At 39.9% G+C, this 22,231-nt stretch overlaps 3 protein-coding genes across 3 annotated transcripts; 2 read left to right on the top strand and 1 right to left on the bottom strand.

Annotated features, from left to right (window-relative positions):
• Positions 1 to 758: 758 nt before the first annotated feature.
• LOC120418336 (polypeptide N-acetylgalactosaminyltransferase 16-like) lies at positions 759 to 9,804 on the top strand. The gene is made up of 5 exons (XM_039580675.2): positions 759 to 1,132; positions 4,127 to 4,660; positions 5,688 to 5,935; positions 5,995 to 6,523; positions 8,732 to 9,804. Exons 2-5 carry the CDS (start codon positions 4,344 to 4,346, stop codon positions 9,597 to 9,599), a joined length of 1,962 nt encoding a protein of 653 aa, XP_039436609.2. The 5' UTR covers positions 759 to 1,132; positions 4,127 to 4,343; the 3' UTR covers positions 9,600 to 9,804.
• Positions 9,805 to 11,507: 1,703 nt separating this feature from the next.
• LOC120418337 (vesicular integral-membrane protein VIP36) lies at positions 11,508 to 13,303 on the bottom strand. The gene is made up of 3 exons (XM_039580676.2): positions 12,959 to 13,303; positions 12,776 to 12,891; positions 11,508 to 12,688 (listed from the first exon to the last, which is right to left on the bottom strand). Exons 1-3 carry the CDS (start codon positions 13,110 to 13,112, stop codon positions 11,948 to 11,950), a joined length of 1,011 nt encoding a protein of 336 aa, XP_039436610.1. The 5' UTR covers positions 13,113 to 13,303; the 3' UTR covers positions 11,508 to 11,947.
• A 4,931-nt stretch (positions 13,304 to 18,234) lies between these two features.
• On the top strand, positions 18,235 to 21,462 carry LOC128092281 (modifier of mdg4-like). The gene is made up of 4 exons (XM_052710901.1): positions 18,235 to 18,460; positions 19,156 to 19,392; positions 19,489 to 19,631; positions 19,712 to 21,462. The coding sequence occupies exons 2-4, from the start codon at positions 19,179 to 19,181 to the stop codon at positions 20,546 to 20,548; spliced, it is 1,194 nt and encodes a 397-aa protein (XP_052566861.1). The 5' UTR covers positions 18,235 to 18,460; positions 19,156 to 19,178; the 3' UTR covers positions 20,549 to 21,462.
• Positions 21,463 to 22,231: the final 769 nt, after the last annotated feature.

Genomic DNA, 22,231 nt, shown 5'->3' with positions numbered 1-22,231 from the left:
CAACATTGTACGATCTCGACGAAGATGTTTTAAAAAGTTCCCCGCAAAATATTCAATAGACTTGGTTTTTTTTTGCAAAATCGATTAAAATTTAATCATCTCAACGTCTCAACAATTTCATCTGAACTTTATTGACAATCCGATCGCGCGAAAGGCAAACGCGAGAAAATGCATCATTTTTCACACATTCAAGAGGAAAGAGACAACTTTTTCGCCAACTCCTTTGCATAGTAACCGTTATGTTGCATATATGCAAAGTACGCAAGTAGGCCGCGAACGCGATTTATGAGATTGTTTGATGATCGGCGCGAGTTTGCTTGCCATGGGCGCGGAAAACGCAAACAAGTTGACACATGGCGATCAAAGCAACCATTGAGACGAGTGCGGCTGTGCATAGAGATTTGAGTATTGATGGGAAAAAAATTTACATCCGGATTGCACATGTGGAAAATAGTTTGGGTTTGGGCTGTCACTTTTGATGGCGCCGCCATTATGGCGACAGTGCCATAGCTGTCACATTTTATGGCGCCGCCATTATGGCTAAAAACTTTAAACTCATCACACGTTCAAATTACCCATCAGAAATCGTTTCTTTTTGCACAACCCGAATGAACTGCCCAAAGGAAATGAACTTAAATAATCGCAATGATACACACGAATGTTTACATTTTTTGTTTTCCACTTATTATTCCGTCCGCGCGAGGTGCCCACCACACATCGGGCCGCGGCCTACTCTTCGGTATCTCTCATAATAACTCGCCGGTCGTCAGTTCCAGTCGAACCGGTGGAGCGGTCGGTCGCGAATTCTGACTCATCCATCGTTACTACAAAAAATCAATAGGCGAAGCCTACTTGCGATAAACCGATCGATAAGTTCAAAACACAGTGCGATTTTAGGGGGGCCATGTGTTGTGGCGTGTCGCATCGTGACGTCGTGACGGTCAATGTCTGTACGTGATTAGGGATTTGGATTTGGTACCGAGGTCGTCGGTGGGTCTCGAGAACCGTTTTGTAATCAAGTAGGCGCGTGTGTGGTTCTTTCTTGCCGTTTTGTTTTTTCGCCTGCTGCGTCGATTGCTGACTGTTTCAATTTCTTGCTGGGTTTCACCGCATTGGCGCAATTATCAAACAGGTAGGTAATGGTCAAAATTGGGCGAACTAATTGGTTTAGAGATGGGAGATAAAAGTGTAACTGCAATGTGTTATTTTGATTTTGTTCTTTTTATTGAATTATCTTGTTAAAACGTGGGCCGATTCCCTTCGAGGAACTGGTCTTTCCCACAGTTGAACTGATAAGACTAATGCTCCCATCACCTATGAAGTGGTTTAGTAACCCTTTGGGTTCCATTTTCCTTTAAAATTAGCTTAATTGAATTTGATTTAAAAAAAAACTAGACTTCAATTTTTTTTTCAAGCAATCGAAAACTTAAGTTTCAAAAATCGCCCACCAGAAGGCTAACCGGCCCTTGCTAAAAGCACTGATTACTATCATCATCAGCACCAACAACAAGTTAATGCTGAATAAGTGCTGAATTGCTGCCGAGCATCGCGATAGGCGCGAAAATTGGTTCGCGCGCCTCCATGGTCATCATCAGAGCTGGATTTAATTGCGACTGCAATGTGTGCTTTTAAAGTGTTTCAGAATTTTGCCCGATGATGGAGAATGGCACTGATGGTGGCAATTGCGCGTGAGACATTCAATTAAATTGCACGCAAACTCGCACTTTTCCGCGCGCTATTCGAATCAATTTGAGGAAATTGCAATAGAAATAGGGTGACGGTACTTATTATCAGCGAACGTCAGTAAAAGGGCCATACACCCTTCATCTCAAAGTCTCGGAGTCAAAATAGGCCATTCCAATAGAAGAAAAAAAAAAACTGAAAAGTGCACCCTACAAATTGACTTCAATTGATCCATTATCGCGACGAAAGGGGGCAGGCAAATGCTGAATGTTGCATCGAATGGCGGGAGTCTGGTAGGCACTTCTGTTCGCTGTAGAGACCGGTCTAATCTGGTCGTAAAGTATGCAGTAGGCCCTACTTGAAAGGAAAGTGCTTGAGCAAATCTAGATCTCTTGGGGGCATAGAAGGCCATTTGACCAGTCGAAGTGTCCGGAAAGCGAATGAACTTTTTTTGGTTTACTTTTAACGTAATATAATCTAATAATCTTCATTTTGAATCGGTTGAATAATAATCTACTCAAATCATCCTGTTGAAAAAAATTAACAAAAAAATCAGTTTTTGATGTTCAGAATTACAGAATTTAGAATTTTCAGAATTTATAATAAAAAATAGTATTTTGGAACAAATGTAGATTTCGAAAAAATATAATTTATTTATTTTTTTAAATTAAGAAATGTAGAATTCCAGGATATAAGTATTTTCGAATTTTAGAAGTCAAGAATTTAATAAATTAAAAAAATAAGATGTTGAAAAATTTAAAAGTTTTTGAGGAATTTTAACATTAAAAAAAATATTGAATTTAACAAGAACAAGAAATTTAGAAATTGAAAAATTCAAAGCGTTTTTAAAACTTCACAATGTTAGAATCTTGGAATTTTAGAAGCTAAAATTTTTAAAAATCTCAGAATTCCAAAATTAAAAAAAAAGTTTGAGTGTTCGAAATTTCCAAAATTAAACAAAATTGAAACAAATCAATATTAAGGATGCTAAAATTTTAAAGAATGATAAAACAAAAAAAAATGAAGGCATATAAAAACTTAAGAATTTAATATAATTACAATGAAAAACAAATTACTAAATTAGAAATATAAGATATTTAAAACATCTAAAATTCTAAAAATGAAAGATCAAAAATTTCAAAAAAAATAATATAAAATGGTTTTAAAATATATTTTTTCAAGTTTACATTCCTTTTTTAATTTTCAAATCTAGAACTTTTTTAAATTTAATTTTTTTGAATTCTATTTTTTTTGCATTTTATAGTTAGAGAATTCAGATTCAATTTGGAAGCTAAGAATTTACAAAATTAAAAAAAAAATAAAAGTTCTAAAATATAGATAGTTTTTAAATATTTAAAATTCTAAAAAATTAAAGGAAAAAAAAAATTGAAAAATCAAAATTTTAAAAATCATATTTTTTGCGTTAATTTTTTTCAATTTTTATTTTTTTCAGTTTTGGGTTATTTAATTTTAGATTTATGGAATTTTATAATTTGATATTTCAGATTTTCAGAACTTAAGAATTTAAATATTTTAGAATTTAAGAATATTGGTATTTGAATATATTAGAATTTAATGATTTTAGAACATTAGAATTTTATAAACTAAAGAATTTTCGAGTTTTGCCTTTAAACACATATGAATTAAAAAGTTTTAGAAGTTTACAATTTTAGAATTGGAGAAATACATAATTTTAGAATTTAAAAAAAAAAAGAATTTAAGAGTTTTACCATTTTACAATTAAGAATTTCACAACTTAAGAATCAAAGATTTTTTTTTAATTTTACGATTTTATATCTTTAGAATTACGACAAACTTTAAATGAAATTTGTACCAGCCTAAGTATTTTAGTTTTTTTTGTGGCAATTTTGGAAAAATCTAGTATAGCAACGAGTGAATAAAACATTTTTGTAACTTCAAAAAACACCCTTCGTATTGGATTTTTTTCAGTGAGACGTTTGTTTCTTCACTTCAATGTTTTTTGTCGTTGATAAGTTGTCAAACTCCAAAAAAGTATCGTCTAATTTATTTTTTTTAGTTTAAAAATCAAACCATAAGCATAAAAACGCCCATAAAAGGGTGACAAAAACAAAGTCTGATTTAAAATTCTTTATGTTTGCAAGCAATAAAAATCTAAATCAAATTAATAACCTTATTTGTGTGAAAAGCAATAAAATTATTCCAAAAATTTAGTGTTTTATATTAAAAGCACGTGCCATTTATTCGAAACTTAATAAAAAACAAAAAGCTTTGATGAGTCACTTCCTGTCAATCAATCGACACTATTTTAATTGCAAAACTGGTGGTAGTTTGACGGATTTGCATACTGAATAATGTTGAGTGTAATCAGTTTAGCTTTTGTTTGATTTTGTGATTCATTATTTCACGAGTAATAAGAGTTTATTGTAAATAAATTTAATTTGTTGCCCTTTTTCCATTCCAGAGATAATCACCGGTCACTGGTGAGGCCTCCGCGGCGCCACATAATTCGCGCGAGTCTCTCCGCTCTTATCGCACACGTAACTCACGCGCTCTTTCCAAGAAAATAAGAAAAAATAAAATCAATGCGCGATTACAGCGCCACCACATGGCTTAGACTAAACCTAAACCCGCAACAAGCTCACACAGGAACGTAATCTCCGACTCGGGCCGGCAGCACCATGAAGGTTCTGTTCCGTCGCAAAAGTGGCTTCCTGCTGCTTCTGGTCTGTGGCCTGCTCTTCATCTTCTGGAACAACGTGTACTTGTTCCACGAACCGAAGGTGCGCCGGAGGGCCACTTTGGCGGATGACCCCGGGAACCACGCCAACGTCAGCTTGGAAGCGATCAATCGCCACTGGCACGACCTGTTCGCTGCCCGGAAGTCGACGAACCTAACCGCCGGCAACGCAAACACCTTCCAGCGGCACTACTTCAACGTGGACCAGAGTGACCGGATTGGGGCGGAACGGCCACTGCCGGACACGCGACACGCCAAGTAAGTAAGGTGTTCGTACACCCAAACGAGAAAGTTGTGACAGTTAACGTCAACAAGCAGTCTTTCAGACCGCTGTGGCATAGCGGTAAGAGTGATGCGTTTCAATCAAAGAGCGCCGGATGAATTCTCGCCTAAACACACTTTTTTGTCTGATATATTGTTTAAGTGTAGAAAAAATGTATCAATTATCATCCAACTACAGTTTTGGAGTCCAAAAAAAAAACGTTTGGACTAAAAATTAGGAAAGAGTTGATCATAAGGAAAAACCAATAATCATGCCGTGGTTTGAGGCACTTGGGTTATTATCGTCGCTGTAGGACGTGCGAGCAAAAACAAAAACGAATTTGGAGAACGCATTTCGTGCAAATTTAAGTGCCCGATCGTCGGAATGGTCGATCAAAATGGAAGTGAGGGATAATAATTGAACTGTGGCGTGATTAGAACAAGAATGGCAAAGTGGCTTCTTTGCAGATTTGGACGAAGAGCTTTCAAGCTATATTAATTGAAGTTATATATTTTTACAGTTGTGTGACCGTCAACATTTTCTAAATAGAAATGAAAAAAAAACACAAAATTTCTTTAAGATTGTCCCCACCTATAGACCCAAAATTCAAAAATTATAGAATGCTTAAAAGCAAAAAATAATCTTAACAAATATTCGAAATCAAGTTCAAAATAGTTAACAAGTTTTTTTCAATAACAAAATTTATTGGTTGGTTAGAAGTAGAATAAACATTTAAAGCGCGACTACACCCAAAATAAACATCACTGTCATCCAGCGATGACAAAGCTACTGACATCCGTTGGCAGCTCTGCTGCCAACCAACGTCAATCTCCATTCGCATCCTTGCATTCGACAAGCTTGCACTGCGTCAAAAGGATAATGACAGAGGAAATTCCACAAATTTATACAAAAATTAAAAAAATATGATAACAATAATAACATGGAAACCATTTAGAAAATTAAAAAAAAAAAGTTCAATATGGTTAGTTAAATAATAAATAAATCCCCCACGCCCTCTTCCAGCTGCCATTCCCGCGACTTCCAACTTCCGGCGTCCCCGCAACGCTCCACCACATCTGTGATAATCACGTTCCACAACGAGGCAACCTCGACGCTGCTCCGAACCATTACGAGCGTCCTTGCGCGCACTCCGGCCGACTTCCTGCACGAAATTATCGTCATCGACGACGCCAGCACGGTCCTCGAGGATGAGCTGGACTTTTTGCAGCGGGTGCCGCTGGTTCGCTTCCACCGGAACTACGTCCGCGAGGGTAAGTCTTCCAACATCCGCCGGACCTGCGACCGCCGCGACTGACCGTTTTTATTGAAGGATTGATCCGTTCCAGGAATATTGGCGTAGCTTACGCCGGCGGAGATTTCGTCGTGTTTCTGGACTCTCACTGCGAGGTAAACCGTGGATGGCTGGAACCGCTGCTGGACCGGATGGCCGTGGATCCGACGGCCGTTCTGAGTCCAGTGATTGACATTGTGGACGCGGGGAGTTTCGAGTATCGAGCAAACTCGGCCCGGCTTCGCGGTGGCTTCGACTGGAGTCTCCGCTTCCGGTGGCTTCCGATCGGGGAGGAGGAGCTCGAGCATCGGAACTATGACGATTCGCTTCCGTTCTACAGTCCCGCGACTTCCGGAGGGATCTTTATGGTGTCGAAGGCCCTGTTTCAGCAGCTCGGGGGTTTTGACGGAGGGTTGGAGATTTGGGGCGGAGAATCGTTGGAGTTTTCGCTGAAGGCGTGGCTTTGCGGAACGCACATCGAGGTGGTTCCGTGCTCGCGGGTTGGCCACGTGTTCCGCAAGAAGCATCCGTACGCGTTTCCGCAGGGCAGCAGCACCACGTATCTCAAGTGAGTACAATCCGGGTCTATTATTCGCAGTACTCGAAAAAAAATCGATTCGAATAAACGAATCACGAGAACAACTTTCGTTGATTTTTTAGTGTAGAATTTTTTAATTTAAGATTTTATTTAAATTTTAGGTTCATGGAATTTTATAATAAATTTTTTTAAACAAATTTAGAATTTTAAATTTTAGGATTTGAGAAATTAGGAATTTCAGATTTAAGGTTTTTTTAATGTACCGTTTTTATTTCGCCATCTCTGAAACATTATTAGCAGTTGTTGTAATACTTTAATATCGTTGCTTTTAAAGGTTTTTTTTAATTTCAGAAATTTAAAATTTTAGAATTTGAGAATTGAGGAATTTACAACTTATGAATTTAAGATTTTAAGAATTCAGGAATTATTTTTTTTAAGAATTTATGATTTTAAGAATTCAAATATATACAAATTTATCGATTTTAAGAATTGAGGAATTTAAGAATTCAAGAATTTAGGAATTTATGATTTTAAGAATTCAAATATTTAAAAATTTAACGATTTTAAGAATTTAAGAGCGAGTCCACGAACAGGGCATACCCCTTTGTATGGGACGTCGTTTGGACCTCACCAATCTGCCTGAAATTTTCAGGGGTTGTTCGTACATATAAAACTAGCATCTGGCCAAAATATGAGCACTCTAGGTCAACGGGAAGTGGGGCAAATCGGGACACAAAGTTTGAAGGTTCAAAAACGTCAAAAATCGTAAAAAGGCTGTAACTTGGGCAAAATTCAATTTAATTTAAAAATTCAAAATGCATCTGAAAGGGCTAAAAAAATGCAACAAAATGCAGGATAGAGCACCCCGATTGGTTAAATCTAAAGGGAGTTATTGACATTTTAGTGAAAAAATAGCACAATTTTCAAACTCAAATAAAAAAGTGTTCCATCCAGATATCAACTCGGTTCGACCTGCAGCTTGTAGGGGACATTTGGGACTACCATCTGAGACTGAGAACGCTTTGGGTAAGGCAGTTTAACATATTAAATAGATACTTTTACTTTTAGTGAATTTTTTGGATGTAAATTTTTGCTCGGGGGACCCCTTAGATCCTATTTTCTGATGATAATTTTATCATATTCGTGTTCCTGAGACAATTTCACAATAGAAACATGCATAAAAATGTTTATTTTCATTCATTTTAACCCTTTAAAAAATGTAAGTTAAAAAAAATTGAGATGCTGCTTTTTTTCTGGTGTCATCTAGTATCCTTGGAAACGAACTTGAATTTCAATAAATGTGAATCGAAGATTTTTTTTAACTTTCATTTTTTAAAGGGTTAAAATGGATGAAAACAAACATTTTTATGCATGTTTCTATTGTGAAATTGTCTCAGGAACACGAATATGATAAAATTATCATCAGAAAATGGGATCTAAGGGGTCCCCCGAGCAAAAATTTACAACCAAAAAATTCACTAAAAGTAAAAGTGTCTATTTAATATGTTAAACTGCCTTACCCACAGCGTTCTCAGTCTCAGATGGTAGTCCCAGATGTCCCCTACAAGCTGCAGGTCGAACCGAGTTGATATCTGGATGGAACACTTTTTTATTTGAGTTTGAAAATTGTGCTATTTTTTCACTAAAATGTCAATAACTCCCTTTAGATTTAACCAATCGGGGTGCTCTATCCTGCATTTTGTTGCATTTTTTTAGCCCTTTCAGATGCATTTTGAATTTTTAAATTAAATTGAATTTTGCCCAAGTTACAGCCTTTTTACGATTTTTGACGTTTTTGAACCTTCAAACTTTGTGTCCCGATTTGCCCCACTTCCCGTTGACCTAGATAGCTCATATTTTGGCCAGATGCTAGTTTTATATGTACAAACAACCCCTGAAAATTTCAGGCAGATTGGTGAGGTCGATGCGAGATGGGTATGCTTTGCTCGTGGACTCGCTCTTAAGAGTTTAAGAATTTAAGAATTAAGGAATTTAGGAATTTAAGAATTTAAGAATTTAAGAATTTAAGAATTTAAGAATTTAAGAATTTAAGAATTTAAGAATTTAAGAATTTAAGAATTTAAGAATTCAAGAATTTAAGAATTTAAGAATTTAAGAATTTAAGAACAAAAAAACAAAGAAAAAGGAATACAAGAATAAAAAAAGCACCGGAAACATAAAAAATACTTTATTTTTAATTTTGAAAATTGGTAAAAATAACATTATTTCCCCTTCCAGAAACACCAAACGCATCGCGGCCGTCTGGCTGGACGAGTTCGCCAACTTTTTCGCCCAGGCGCGGCCCGAGTCCGCCGCACTCACGGCCACCGGTTCGTCGTCCCTGCGCGACCGCCACGACCTACGCGCCCGTCTACGCTGCCGCAAGTTCGCCTGGTACTTGCAGAACGTGTTCCACGATCTGAAACTCCCGAACCAGGACCACGTCGCGTTTGGTCAGTTGCGCCACGGCGGCGACCGGTGCTTGGACGTGCGGGCCAGGTTCGCAAGGAGGAAGCGTAGCCGGAAGGGGGAGGAAGGAGGGTTGGTGTTGCTGGTGGAGTGTGGCGAGGGCGATGGAGGGGGGAGCAGCAGCAAGTGGTCACTCAATCGGAACAGTGGCCAGCTGAGCACGGATTCGGGGGCGTGTTTGAGCGTTGGCGAAGAGCGGAAGGTGTTGCTGGAAAAGTGCCATGACGGGGAAGGACAGCGGTGGGATAGGATTGGGGTAACGCTGGTCCACCGGAGCAGCGGGTTGTGTTTGGAGAGTTTGGTTGAGGCGGCCGTTGGGGCTAGCGAGTGCCGCCGTGGGGCACCCAGCCAGCTGTGGAATTCCAGGGTTGTTACGGAAAAGTCGAAAAAAAATCCGCGCCAGATCCGCGCCGACCCCAAAACCCAATCCGCGCGAAATCCGCGCCATATAAAAAAAATCGCGACAAACATAGAAGAGAGTAACATAATGAATGAAATTTTAAACGAAAAAATTATAATACAGAAAGCATTTGGATCAGTGCCGTTCATCAGTTTGTGGATTCATATCCCACCTGCACCAAGTGGAACCTTTTTTGTCATTTCTGAAACAATATTAGCATTTTTTGTTACAATTTAAATATCGTTGCTTTAAAAACAAATTCAGGAAAAACAATTAAATTAAATTAAAAAATTAAAACCATAAAATAAATCACCAAATTTTAAAATCTAGGGATTTTGTACTCGATAATTCTCGCCAAAATTTTACTCTGGAAAATCGAAACACGAAATTTCTATTATTTTCTTCTCTGAATTTCTCTAAACTGAAATATGACTTCAAAAATGATCTAAGAAGAATCTAAGAAAATGGCAAAAAAACATAATTTATTAATTTATTAATTTAAAAATTTAATTATATAATAATTTAATGTTTAAATAATTTAACAATTTAATAATTTAATTATATAATAATTTAGTATTTAAATAATTTAACAATTTAATAATTTAATAATTTAATAATTTAAAAATTTAAAAATTTAATAATTTAATAATTTAATAATTTAAAAATTTAATAATTTAATAATTTAATAATTTAAAAATTTAATAATTTAATAATTTAATAATTTAATAATTTAATAATTTAATAATTTAATAATTTAATAATTTAATAATTTAATAATTTAATAATTTAATAATTTAATAATTTAATACACTCAAACCCCGTTGGTTTGACACCAACTGTTGTCAAACGAACGGGGTCACTTTTTAGTTTGACACCCTTTTTACACGGAGTTCACACATACTACCAAACGTTTGTTTTGATAGTGTGCGTGGGCGCCGTGTAAAAAGTGACAGTTCGTCACTTTTTAGTTTGACTTTGACCAACCAACGGGGTACAAACTAAAAAAGTGTCAAACGAAAAAGTGACCAACCACCGGGGGTTGAGTGTAATTTAATAATTTAATAATTTAATAATTTAATAATTTAATAATTTAATAATTTAATAATTTAATAATTTAATAATTTAATAATTTAATAATTTAATAATTTAATAATTTAATGATTTAATAATTTAATAATTTAATAATTTAATAATTTAATAATTTAATAATTTAATAATTTAATAATTTAATAATTTGATAACTCAAGAACATTCTTAAAAAATAAAAAATATAATTGTAATATGTTCGTAATTTTTCAATTTAATCATTCGTACTTTTTTACGTTTTTTTGAGTCTGTAAGTTTTGGCAATTTCAAAATACGAATTCTATTTTTTTATTATTTGAATATGTTAATTCTGAAATTCCAAATTGTTGAATTCCAGATTTCTTATTTTTTTAATTTTAACATTACATTTCACTTTTAGATTTTAGCAGATTGCTAAGTGGATTTCGTCATGTTGTGATAATTGGGAGTAGAATCAATTCTACCTGAATAAGAGTTGCAACAGATTTTTTTAAATTTTTTTCAATAAACCTAAAATTTAAAAATTTAAATTTTTATATTGAAAAAACTTAGAAAATCTAAAAAGTTTCATAGCTTCATTTTTAAATTCTGTGATTTTTTGAATTTTGTTATTTTGATTTTAATAAAATTTTTATTAATTTTAATTTTTAATTAGATGTTTTAAAAATAATGAGTTGTAATGCTTTGATAAATTTATATAACAAATCTCAATACATTTAAAAAAAATCGCTCCTTGAAGATTATTTCAAAGTTTCGTATTAAGAAAATAAAACAATCAATAATTTTTAGAAGAAAATTTTCTTCATTAATAACTGCTTAGAAATTGACGTTTTGAACTCAACGAAAAAGATTGAATTTATTTAATTCCTGATAATATTTTCCTTTGTAATTTGAAAGAAATTCTATCGTTCTTAATTATTTTGTTTATCTAAATTGCTATCCGCGCGAAATCCGCGCCTGAGCAAAATTAGCCAGCAAATCCGCGCCAGATCCGCGCGATTCGCGCCATCCGCGCCATCCGCGCGATCCGCGCCGTCCGTAACAACCCTGAATTTCTCCGTCGAAATAGAACACTTGAAATGAGATTTTTTTTTGGTTTTATTTCACTTAAACCTTAAATAATCGGCTCTTCCTGACGTCTTTTGTTGGTTCCAAATGTGATTTAATTTTTTTTTTGCTACAAATGTGCCGAAATGGTGCGATTTGAGAAATGTACAACAAAACCACTCGATTATCTTATTTACGCCGACGACACGCGAGAGACTAGGGTCCTTACGAGCTAAAATCCAGTCAATCCAGGTGCCATTTAATCCGTTAAACCATTTCCGCCAATTAAAGATTCAAGATTCCGGATGAAATCGTCGTTTCGCTTAAAAATTACTTTGTCGTGTTGTTTTTTGAAAGAAATGCATTTTCTTCTCGCTTTACGTAACTTATGATGAGCAAAAATCAAAAGAGAAAACTAAATGATGACCATAATTTTGGTATTTTAAAGCTGCTGCTCCGGCGGAGTTGGTCCCTCAGTAGAACCGCTTGCGGGCATTTTCCTGGTGCTTCTGGTAGAACATGATTCCGACCACGACCAGCACCACCACGATCAGCATCGCCAGCAGGATGAGGAAGAAGATCTTGATGTTGGACGCCGCGCCGGAAGATTTCGGGTCGGATTTGTGCTCGCGCGGGGCTTCGAAGCTGGCCGCCGACGGCAGGATCTGGGAGCGGTCCTCGGAAAGCAGTGGAGGCGCTTCCAGCTCGTAGAACTTGATGGCGGTGAGGTCGTGGTTGTCGGACAGGTCACCGGTCGTGGCGGACACGCCAAAGTGGTAACCCGTGGGCAGTTTGACGCCCGTCACCTGGAAGCACTGCTTCCACGTGTTCTGGTTCTCCAAGTCAGTGGACACCGTCAGCACGTCGTTCTCGTACCGGATGGCAATCATCGTGTCGTAGTCCACGTTCCGGAACTTGGCCTCGCATCCCGCTAGCTGCGTGTGCGTCCCATCGCGGTCGTGGTCGTACGTCAGACTGCCATTGTTGACCATCGCACTGATGTACGGATGCTGATGGTTGTGCGGTCCGTTGTGATTCGAGTACGTGTCCAGGATGATGGCCAACCCCTGGAAGGGATCCCGACTGCCAAACACCGGCCCCGTCTGCAACCGGTCCTTCGCGTACCAGATGGCCATCCCGTCCCCAAACAGGTCCTTGCCCTTGCCGTGCACCTTGAAGCTGATGTGCACCTCCCAGTTGATCGAAGTGCAAGGCTGTGAACAAAAATAAAGACCCGGTTGAGACATCCAAGCTTAATCACTTAATCAATAAGAGACACAAAGCGTGTGACGTGTCCTCACCATCTGATTCCAGATTGCCCCACTCTTGGACTGCAGGTCCGGCGTCAGCCGGACGTAGCTGTTCGTTACGAACGTCGACCCGATAAAGTCCCAGTACGGGATGGTCATTCCGGAGCCTGTCGAAAAGAAACCAAAAATCTTCACCATCAATCCTCCCCCAACAAAGAGTGATTCTCCACTTACCCTGATACGGCCTAATCAGCGAGTGCTCCCGCTTCAGGTAGTCGTTCATCTCGCCCTGCTGGCCACTTCCGCCGCGCGCCCCGAACGTCACCAGCAGCAGCAGCAAGCTCAGCGCCGAAACGGTCGTCGCTCCGACGTCAATCGTCGGGAACATTCTATGGCCTTTTGTGTGTTCACTACAATTTGCACCTAAAATTAACGGGGAACTACCTTCTGGCGTAGATCCACGAATTGCATTAAAAACTCGTTTCTTCTGCGGCAAACTTTATTCTCTAATTTCGATAGAAAAGTGGTCCTTTCACAATCACTTTTTTTCGATGGTTTCTGCTCTGGCTTTTCTTTCGCGGATGACGGACGGTGATTGCGGCTGTTTCGAGAGAAAGTTTGACATTTCGACGGCAACATTTCAAAAGGCATCATGTATTGTCCGTTTCTCTCGAAGGTACACGCCGCGCGGCATTTCAGAATGGGCCGCAGACACTGTTGCTAGCGATTTTCTGCACTTTTGATGCAATAAAAAACATTCCCGGCAACAGTGCCATGCAATTCGAAAAAGAAGATCAACAAAAACAAAACGCATTTGACAGCGCGCATTTGCCGAAAGTGCGGCGCGTCGTTTTGGGGCTGGTATGCCGCGTGTTTTTTTCAGGAATACGCAATATCATAATTTTCTGAGTTCAATATCCTACTTTTTCATTCGATTTTTTGAGCTCAGGTACTACATCCATACAAATGGTTATATGGGTTGAACTGAAAAATTCGTATGAAAAAGTGGAATATTGAACATATATGAACATATATCCAGGTTTTTAAGCGATGATGGCGTTCGAATGTTGAACGTCCGAAATGTCAAAATCGCGCAGTAGCACCAACATTAGAAAAAAATGTGGCTGTCATGCCATGGCACACTTTTTTCGTAATGTTGGTACCGCTGCGTGATTTTGACATTTCGGACGTTCAACATTCGAACGCCATCTTCGCTTAAAAAGCTGGATAGAAAATCATGATTTTTGGTTAAGGCTAGTATGGAGATCAGAAGGGGTCAAGAAACAGCTTTACGAACAGCAGAACAAAGGAGAGGGAGCGATTTCTTGGGGCTTTTCTTCACCCTCTCTGACTTGCTTGCGCTGCCGCTGCTGCCCATTTGATTTTTTTCTTGACCGGTTCCTTCCGAAGTGCGTATACCGCTTTAAGGCTAGTATGGAGATCGAAAGGAAAGGGGTCAAGAAACAGATTTACGAACAGCAGAACAAAGGAGATCGAGCGATTTCTTGGGGCTTTTCTTCAACCTATCTGGCTTGCTTTCGCTACCGCTGCTGCACATTTGAAATTTTTCTTGACCGGTTTCTTCCGAAGTGCATACCTTACATTAGGGTTCACCAAAAATGAAGTGTCCAAGGGATTTATGGATGGTCCCTAGTGAACCGAGATTTTTGTAGAAATATTTTTTTTAGAATTGAGATCAATCAGTCAAACAGGCAATTCAGATCAAGTACAGTTTTGTAATCAACAAAGTTTGTAAGAAACACTTCTGGAAAAATATTACCTGAGAAGCTCAATAGTTATTTAGTGTGCATAAAACATAATACAATAATTTACAGAACTTTTATTTCTTCAAAAACATTCTGAGTGAAGACCTGACTTAAGACACTCATACGTGCACTCATAGTAGGAGTTTCGGATGGATCTATATTTCAATATGTTTTAAAACAAGGTTTGTATTTTGCGAAAATTTAACTAGTTTCAAGAGTTTCAATTAAACAGATCACTTACCTTGGTTAAAGCACAAATCTCTACCTTCTAAGGCTTTCCTAAAAATAAAATAAAAATTAGTTAAATGGAATTATCTCAAAACCAACATTAACCAACCGTTATTTCAACAAAACGTTTCTTTCAGTAAAATGTTGCCCATCACAGATCAATAAAAAAAACCCGGCCAGAAGCGGTGCTACGCCCCTGCCCCCATCGCAGCTGGCGTCGGAATCAAATTTCCGGCAACGACACTTCCCCGCCAACAAAGCGCCCCAAATCTTTCGGAATCGATGAAAGTGGCCAGTTCCGGGGCTAAAGTTTTACTAACTTTTACAAACCATAAAATTTTGGCCGAAATTCGACTACAAAGTTCTTCTCTGTTTACACCTTTGCCGTACGTGGCCACGTCAAACAGATGCTAAATTGTCGGCCCAACTAAGAGCACTTATCGTCAAATTTCATAGATTAAACTGATGGCAGGTGGAAGACCATTCGGAAAATAACGTATTCACAATTATAAATTTAGAGGACATCGCGTAGTTTTTATAAAATCGAATGTTAAAATTAGGCTTTTTTCGTAAAAATCGAGGCGTCATTTTATATTTAGCACGGACTCGAACCGACGGTTGTGAACGGGCGAAAAGCACCTCTTTGGCGGCAAAGCGTCTTTCGCGCGGATGCAGGGTTGCTTTGCGTGAGGAAATATACAGCATGCTACGCAAAATCCAGATAACACAGATCTGTGTAAAATTTGACACAGATCGCCCAAAACCTGGAATACACAGAATCTGTGTAAAAGCCTTGTACACAGATCTGTGTTCAGGCGTTGTCTGTCAAATCTGTGTAAATTTCCAACCAGCAATCTGTGTAAAATTTTACACAGATGTGGGTAATTTTTTCCCCAGATTTTTTTTTTTGTTTGTTAGAGAACCAAAAACACGATTTTAAATCGATTTTGAAAAAAAAAACAAGATTAATTTACGTTTATTAACCTAATAAATATGCTTAAAGTAATTGTTGGCCATATTTGATATTTTTATGTGGTTTTTGCACTGCCGGTTATTCCACCTAGCAATCATCGTAATTTTGGGGTTCTCCCGATGTCGACGGCAAACAACATGAAAACCATGAAACTGGGATGACGTCGTGAAGTGCCACACCAAGCCTTCCGGAACCTGTACCAATGGAGAATATCGTTCCAAGAGAACCTTGCCGGACCACTAACAAACGAAAAAAACAAAGTTAGGTTAAGTTTTCAGATCTTCTAGATAAACTCTTACCAGGTTCCACAAACAATCGTGTCATCGGGTACTGGAGAAGTTTGGAAGTTGGCCAAAGTCTGAAAAAGTATACTAATGATGAATAAAGCAAATACGTATTTAAAGAAATTAAACTCACAAAGTTCTCAAATACCTCCAATGCCGCCTGCTAAAAACTGACAACTGTTTTTTACACAGATTTGGAAGAACGGCTCTTCAAAAATCTGTGTATTTTTTTTACACAGAACTGTGTAAGAAAATTACCCAGATTGTGAAAGCTGGAACTGAACAACAATCTGTGTAATTTTTTTACACAGATCTGTGTTATCTGGATTTTGCGTGGCAGGCATGCCAGATTTTGCACATTTTCGGGCACATCTTGGGCACATCACAAAAACGCAATTAAAATTAATTTGACGTTTTCTTGACGACAAACTTTTAAGAAACTTTTTTCAGCAGAAGAACCGTAGAACGTTTATCTTGGGTCCGAGCTTGAGTTCTTTAATTTCACGTAGTAAATTCCGACGTTGGGAATAATGTTGTTGTGATTTTAATCATTTTTAAATCTGAAAAAAAATCAGATTTTTTTTTTGAAAAACTGTGTTATCCCGTTTTTGCAAAAAAAAAAAAAAAAACAATCAAACATTTCTTGTTGCCAAAAATCAACTGCTTAATTTTTAAATGCCAAATTTTTGTTGCGAAATTTTAGTTTGGTTATCGATCAACAATTTAAAAGAAAAACGAAGTTATTCTTATTCACCAAGCATTCTTGAGAAGAGAAAATGTGTAAAAAACTAGGGGCTAATCACTTCGAGTACACATACGCGTATCATACGCACCTACAGTATGTAAAAAAAAGTATTTTTGCCAAGTGTCTGGATATCAAAAGATCGGAAATTTTATGCCCTTTCCGATGCCACATAGGTTGACTTGTGAATTGTGGACCGGTTCGGATGCCGGCGGATTTTCCGTCGACGTAATTCCGGGTTGGTACGAAATTCCAAAGAAAAATCTATTCTCGCGATACAAAGACCCCCAAAACGGTGTTATACTCACTCCAAAATGTTTATTTAGCAATTTCATGGTAATATACTGACATTTAGTTGAATTAAAATTATGTTTAGATAAGTTATATATAGAATTTTCGGAGTTATATAAACTTTTATCTTTAGTAATAAGTAAACTGTATATTCAATCCTATAGGATTAATTATAATTATTTTTTTAATCAGTCAAGGATGCCTATTTGGAGTTGGGAGACTGGATTTATGGTGATTTGTAAACAAATAACTTTATTTATGTTAATTTTTCGAAAGGTGTACAAACTTTTTTGCACCTTTTTTGATTTTGTAATAGTATTTGTTATATAACTTTTTATAGAAAACAACTTTACATGAGCTTTTTGTAGCAAAATGGTCGGTATGAGTTTCTGGACAAAACGTAGTACTAGGTTAATGTCAACATTAAATTGTTTAAATGTTTCATCACAAAATGTGCATAGTGCCCAAGGGGTGTAAATACTTTTTTTACATACTGTAATATTCTGAATGTCTGCATACCGTATTGTCGATATAGACCCCACAATCGTCACATATGAGAATTTATCTACCCAAATTCATATTGGTGCAATATCAGAAGTGAATTGCCCTTTGGTAAAAAGTCGGTAGAAAACGGGATGAAATGAAAAAAGCGGTCAGAAATGGTTTTTAATCGTATTTTTTGCCGTTGTACATACAAATTTACATATCCGGAGTTTTTTTTTTAATAAGCGCTTTAAGCTCAAAATCCCTCACAAAATCCTTAATAGCTCAAAATTCACGTCAAGTGAACTTCACAGTGAAGTTTGAATTTGAACTCCAAAAGCTCTCATTTTTCAGTTACAAAAACCGATGCCGGAGAAGCTCACTTTAAACTTCTCCCCAGCCCTGCTCGGCATCCGAAGGCTTGGGGCGAAAAGCTTCCACTCTCCGAGTGTGGGCCAATGTTGCCAGCACGGGAGAAAAAAGTCGAGCTTGGAATTTATTAGTCGATTTTCTTTGAGAAAGTTTCCGTTGCGAACGGTGATTTTCTTGGAAAAATGAAGAGAAATTTTTGTTCTTCATAAAAAATGATAATTTCATACAAGCATCCAAAACTTCAGTCAAAAAGCGCTCGTTTGAAAAATCTCGTTCTCTCCCGCACGAAATTCCCCGCCTGGCTGGGCGCCCTGTCCGTGCTCGACTCTCGCGCCGCTTCGGCTCGATGCGAGGCGAAAAGCGCACCCGAGCTCATTACAAAACTGACCGTGCTCGAGTGTGGACGTGTTTGCTCCCGCGGTCCTTCCGCGGCATCAAGAAGAGAGAAAAAAAGTTTAGTGTGAGCAGCAGCAAGAAGAAGAGCTCACAAGTGGCGGCGTCCCACGCCATCAGAAGAAAAACTAGTTTACAAAAGTGAATTTCCCGTTTCTAGTGTAAACCAGCACTAGAATTAAACGTGCCACTCATTGCGGAAAGGTAAGTTTCGATTTTTTTCGGGAAAATTTCGGATTTTCTGTCCGGGAGCGCTAGCGCTCTGCCACCCGGACAAGCCGCCGCAACGGCGGCCATGTTGCTTTTTCACCACTCGTCGCAGCGCAACGGAAAAAAAATCGATGTCGAGCTGTTGAGCTCGCGCTTGGGTGGTGAAAAAGAAAATGGCCGCCGCTTGGATTATGGCGGCGGCGCCGCCGCCCTTGTCGATTAAAGTGAAAAATTCTTGCTCGATTTTAATGGCGAATTTCGCATTCGAACTTTTTCGATTGTTGTTCTTTTGTTTTTCGAAAGTCGAGTAAATATTTTGGATGATTGAATTAATTTTGTTGTCGGGGTTTTAGGGTTTTTAAAGGATTTTTCGGCTTTTTTTCTGGAAGCTTCTGCGAGATGATGGCCGCCATTTTTGTTGCGATGTGGCGTTGCCTGCTGCGACGCAATTCGCTATTTTTCTTGAAAAGACTTGTAAATTTATTGCAGTTTAACAAAATATTTAGCTAAAATTTCTGTACGTTTTTATGATTTTGCACTTTTTAAAAATTGTTTTTTTTGTTTTCAAAATATATATTCAATCGATTTTGTCTCACGCAAATTTTTGCGTCGATTTTCATCCCGCAAAGATCGCCCCTTTATCGATCCACTCTCTAACGGTTTTCCTCTCTCTCCTTCCCTCCCAACAGCCATCCAAGCCACACGCCACAAGATGGCGGACGACGAGCAGTTTTCGTTGTGTTGGAACAACTTCAACACGAACCTCTCAGCCGGATTCCATGAATCCCTCATCCGGGGCGACCTGGTCGACGTGACGCTGGCGGCCGAGGGCCAGCTCGTCAAGGCGCACCGGCTCATCCTGTCCGTGTGCTCGCCCTACTTCCGGAAGATGTTCACCCAGATGCCGGCCAACCAGCACGCATTCAGTAAGTAGTGTTGGGGCAAAATCTGGGATTTTGTGGGAGTCTGCGCAGAGCGATGCTAACGATTTTTCTTTTCTCCTTTCTCCTCTCTCCGTGCAGTCTTCCTGAAGGACGTCAGCCACTCGGCTCTCAAGGATCTCATCCAGTTCATGTACTGCGGGGAGGTGAACGTGAAGCAGGATGCCCTGCCGGCGTTCATCAGTACGGCGGAAGCGCTGCAAATCAAAGGACTGACTGAAACGGTAAGGGATTGCACTCTCACACAGGTGCTTTTTGGAGCGAGTTGCTCATGTTCTCTCTTGCTCTCTTTGCGTTTCTACAGGGAGAAAGCGCCCCCGCCCAACAATCGCCCGCCAAAGACTCCACCTCCCACCACCACCTGCCCTCGAGTGGGGCTGCGACGTCGACGGCGTCTTCGCCGCGGGTGAAACCGCTCCAGAGGACGCGAATCCAGTCGTACAAGCTCGACTCGGACGACGGCGGCAGCAGTGACCACGAGAAAGTAGTACAAATCCAGGCCGGGCCCAGTCCGGCCACCCTCGTTGCGGCGGCCTCGAGCAGTGGCGCCACGACGACCCTGGTGACGCACGCCGTCAGCGCTGCACCGCAGCAGGTGCAAATCATGACCACCGTGCCGACCGTCTCTCAAGCCACCAAACGCACCGTTACCCAGCGAGCCTCGATCACCCCGCAAACGACCCAGATCATGAAACGAGCCAAGATGTCCGACCCACTGGAAGCGTCCGAACCGGCCCAGATCCAAACGGTCCAGATCGTCAAGCAAATCACTCAGACCAGCGCACAGTCCACGGCCACCGCAGCGACCGCCTCCTCGGAACCGGAATACGTCGAAATGCCAATCGAAACCATCAACCCCAAGGCAGAGCCCGAGTACGCGGACGACCCGTCCGAGGTGGAGGCCATCGACGCGGAACACGACCAGGAACAAGCCCTCGCAGACCAGGAACACGACCACGACCAGGAAGCCGACGACTCTGCCAACTACGTCGAGGACGAAACGTACGGCGACATGAGCAAGTACGACGAGTCCTACTTCACGGAAGGCGACGACGCCAAGGCCGGAGCGTCCGGATTCGGCAGCGAGTCGTACACCGAGGGCGGCGCCGCAGACCAGGCAGCACAAGGTAGGTCCCGCTAGCCCAGCGCTAACATCCCCCGGCGGGAATCAGTGGCCGCGGCGGCCGTTGTCGTACCCAGGTCCAGTTCTCCCTTTGCAATGTTCTTCAAAATACCTGATCTGTTGCGTCCCCACAAAGCTAGCGTTAGGGCCACACACACACCAACACATACTCTAACTCCCCTTACACAGATTAGGTGGGGATTCGAGGGGCCACTAACAAACCTCCCACTCCCCCTCCCCTGGAAGCTGATTCTATCAAGGCGCTGAGAGTGAAAAGTGTTAAATTATCCTCTAAACAGTGCAAGTGTAAACAAAAGTAGTGTTTCTCAAAGTGATTGCCAGCGCCCAACGGTTTCGTCGCGGATTTGCGCAAGGTACGTCCCCCCTCTAAAAACGAAAAATGCCCCCTCAGCAACTGGATCAGGTATCGCTAGGTTCGCTTTTAATTCGCGGCTTGACTTGCCTTCCCAAAATCGATCGATTGAAATCGCGCACAGACCACACGGTACAGACGGCCGCCGACCAATACTCCTTCCCGCCAGCCATCCGGAAAGTTTCGGTGCGTGCGTTAGGCGATCACCGAACAAGCTCTTGAAGGTCGCGCCCGCACCGGGACCGGGTACGGATCGCAATTACCCCCAAAAATCTAGCTTGTAAGTGATCACAAGTCCCCCCCTTTAAAGTCTTCTGTCACACTAAATACGAAGTAGACGCGCGATCAAGAAGTTTCGAAAGCGGGTTCGAACGGACCTACACTTGATCGACGCGCTCTGCGGGTGTCAACTTCGGGTTCTCGTTACCGTTTTCGGGTCGTAAACTGCGCTGATGCCGTCTGTCAAAAGTGGACGATTTGTCGAAGGGCAAAGCGTCACCGTTAATTATATCTGCTAAGCATTGAACAGAGCGAAAGTTCCGTTGAATGTGAGTGATTTTATCAAAAGTGGCTTCTCGAGGCAGTCGTGAGTATCGTACCGATACACTGCACTAACCCAGTTTGTTTCAGATTGCCAAGAAGAAGAAGAAGAGTACCAAAATGAGACGAATCGGAAGGATGAAATGTTCAAAACCAAACCAGAAGTTCTCAAATCGTAAATCAACGATTCCACCCGCGAATCGCACCTTTAACCGTACAGGTGGGTATAAACTTCCTTACTAAATTAGCTCGTAAGTCCCTGAACAACCCCCCCAACTTTCACCCGTCAAAAGATAGTCCACCTCCGATCAGTTCCACCTTGGTCTCCAAACACACAAAAAACTTCCAACTGTGATGATCTCGTCGATCCGTGAGCGTCATTGCGCTTCCGGTCGACTGATCGTGCCCGCACTTGGTGGGAAGTTTTCGTGTGCCCGCACGAATTCTGGACGCGCCCCAATGGAAGCCGTGGCCGGAAGTGGTCACTCTTCCAAGAAGCAACACGTAAGTAACACCGACGAGATGTTTGTGTAAAACGGTGTGTGTGAGTGTGCAGTTGAAGGATGAACGTAGTACTAGATTGCGCTTTTTTTCCTGTCGCATAAAAAGTTGATGCTGTGATAACGATTTACTCTTAAAATTGTTGACAAATTGAAAATTTTATAAAATCAAAATTATGGATGTGCGTCATCATTTTCGGATGATGCTTGTTGCGAAGCTTCTGAATTTAAAGCACCCGCGTTTTGCTATTGTTGATGCGAAGGAAGAAATTAATACAAATGCTCAAA

Source organism: Culex pipiens, chromosome 1, assembly GCF_016801865.2.
Source record: "Culex pipiens pallens isolate TS chromosome 1, TS_CPP_V2, whole genome shotgun sequence".
NCBI classification, from domain to species: domain Eukaryota; kingdom Metazoa; phylum Arthropoda; class Insecta; order Diptera; family Culicidae; genus Culex; species Culex pipiens.
The sequence above is the reverse complement of the archived record's forward strand: the minus strand, read 5'-3'. Positions and strand labels throughout refer to the sequence as shown.

Coding starts and splice junctions, on each gene's coding strand:
- LOC120418336 (XM_039580675.2), top strand. CDS start 4,344: ATGAAGGTTCTGTTCCGTCGCAAAAGTGGCTTCCTGCTGCTTCTGGTC. Junction 4,661..5,687: donor CCGGACACGCGACACGCCAA/GTAAGTAAGGTG, acceptor GCCCTCTTCCAG/CTGCCATTCCCGCGACTTCC. Junction 5,936..5,994: donor CCGGAACTACGTCCGCGAGG/GTAAGTCTTCCA, acceptor TTTTTATTGAAG/GATTGATCCGTTCCAGGAAT.
- LOC120418337 (XM_039580676.2), bottom strand. CDS start 13,112: ATGTTCCCGACGATTGACGTCGGAGCGACGACCGTTTCGGCGCTGAGC. Junction 12,892..12,958: donor GCTGATTAGGCCGTATCAGG/GTAAGTGGAGAA, acceptor TCTTTTCGACAG/GCTCCGGAATGACCATCCCG. Junction 12,689..12,775: donor GGGCAATCTGGAATCAGATG/GTGAGGACACGT, acceptor TTTTGTTCACAG/CCTTGCACTTCGATCAACTG.
- LOC128092281 (XM_052710901.1), top strand. CDS start 19,179: ATGGCGGACGACGAGCAGTTTTCGTTGTGTTGGAACAACTTCAACACG. Junction 19,393..19,488: donor GGCCAACCAGCACGCATTCA/GTAAGTAGTGTT, acceptor CTCTCCGTGCAG/TCTTCCTGAAGGACGTCAGC. Junction 19,632..19,711: donor TCAAAGGACTGACTGAAACG/GTAAGGGATTGC, acceptor GCGTTTCTACAG/GGAGAAAGCGCCCCCGCCCA.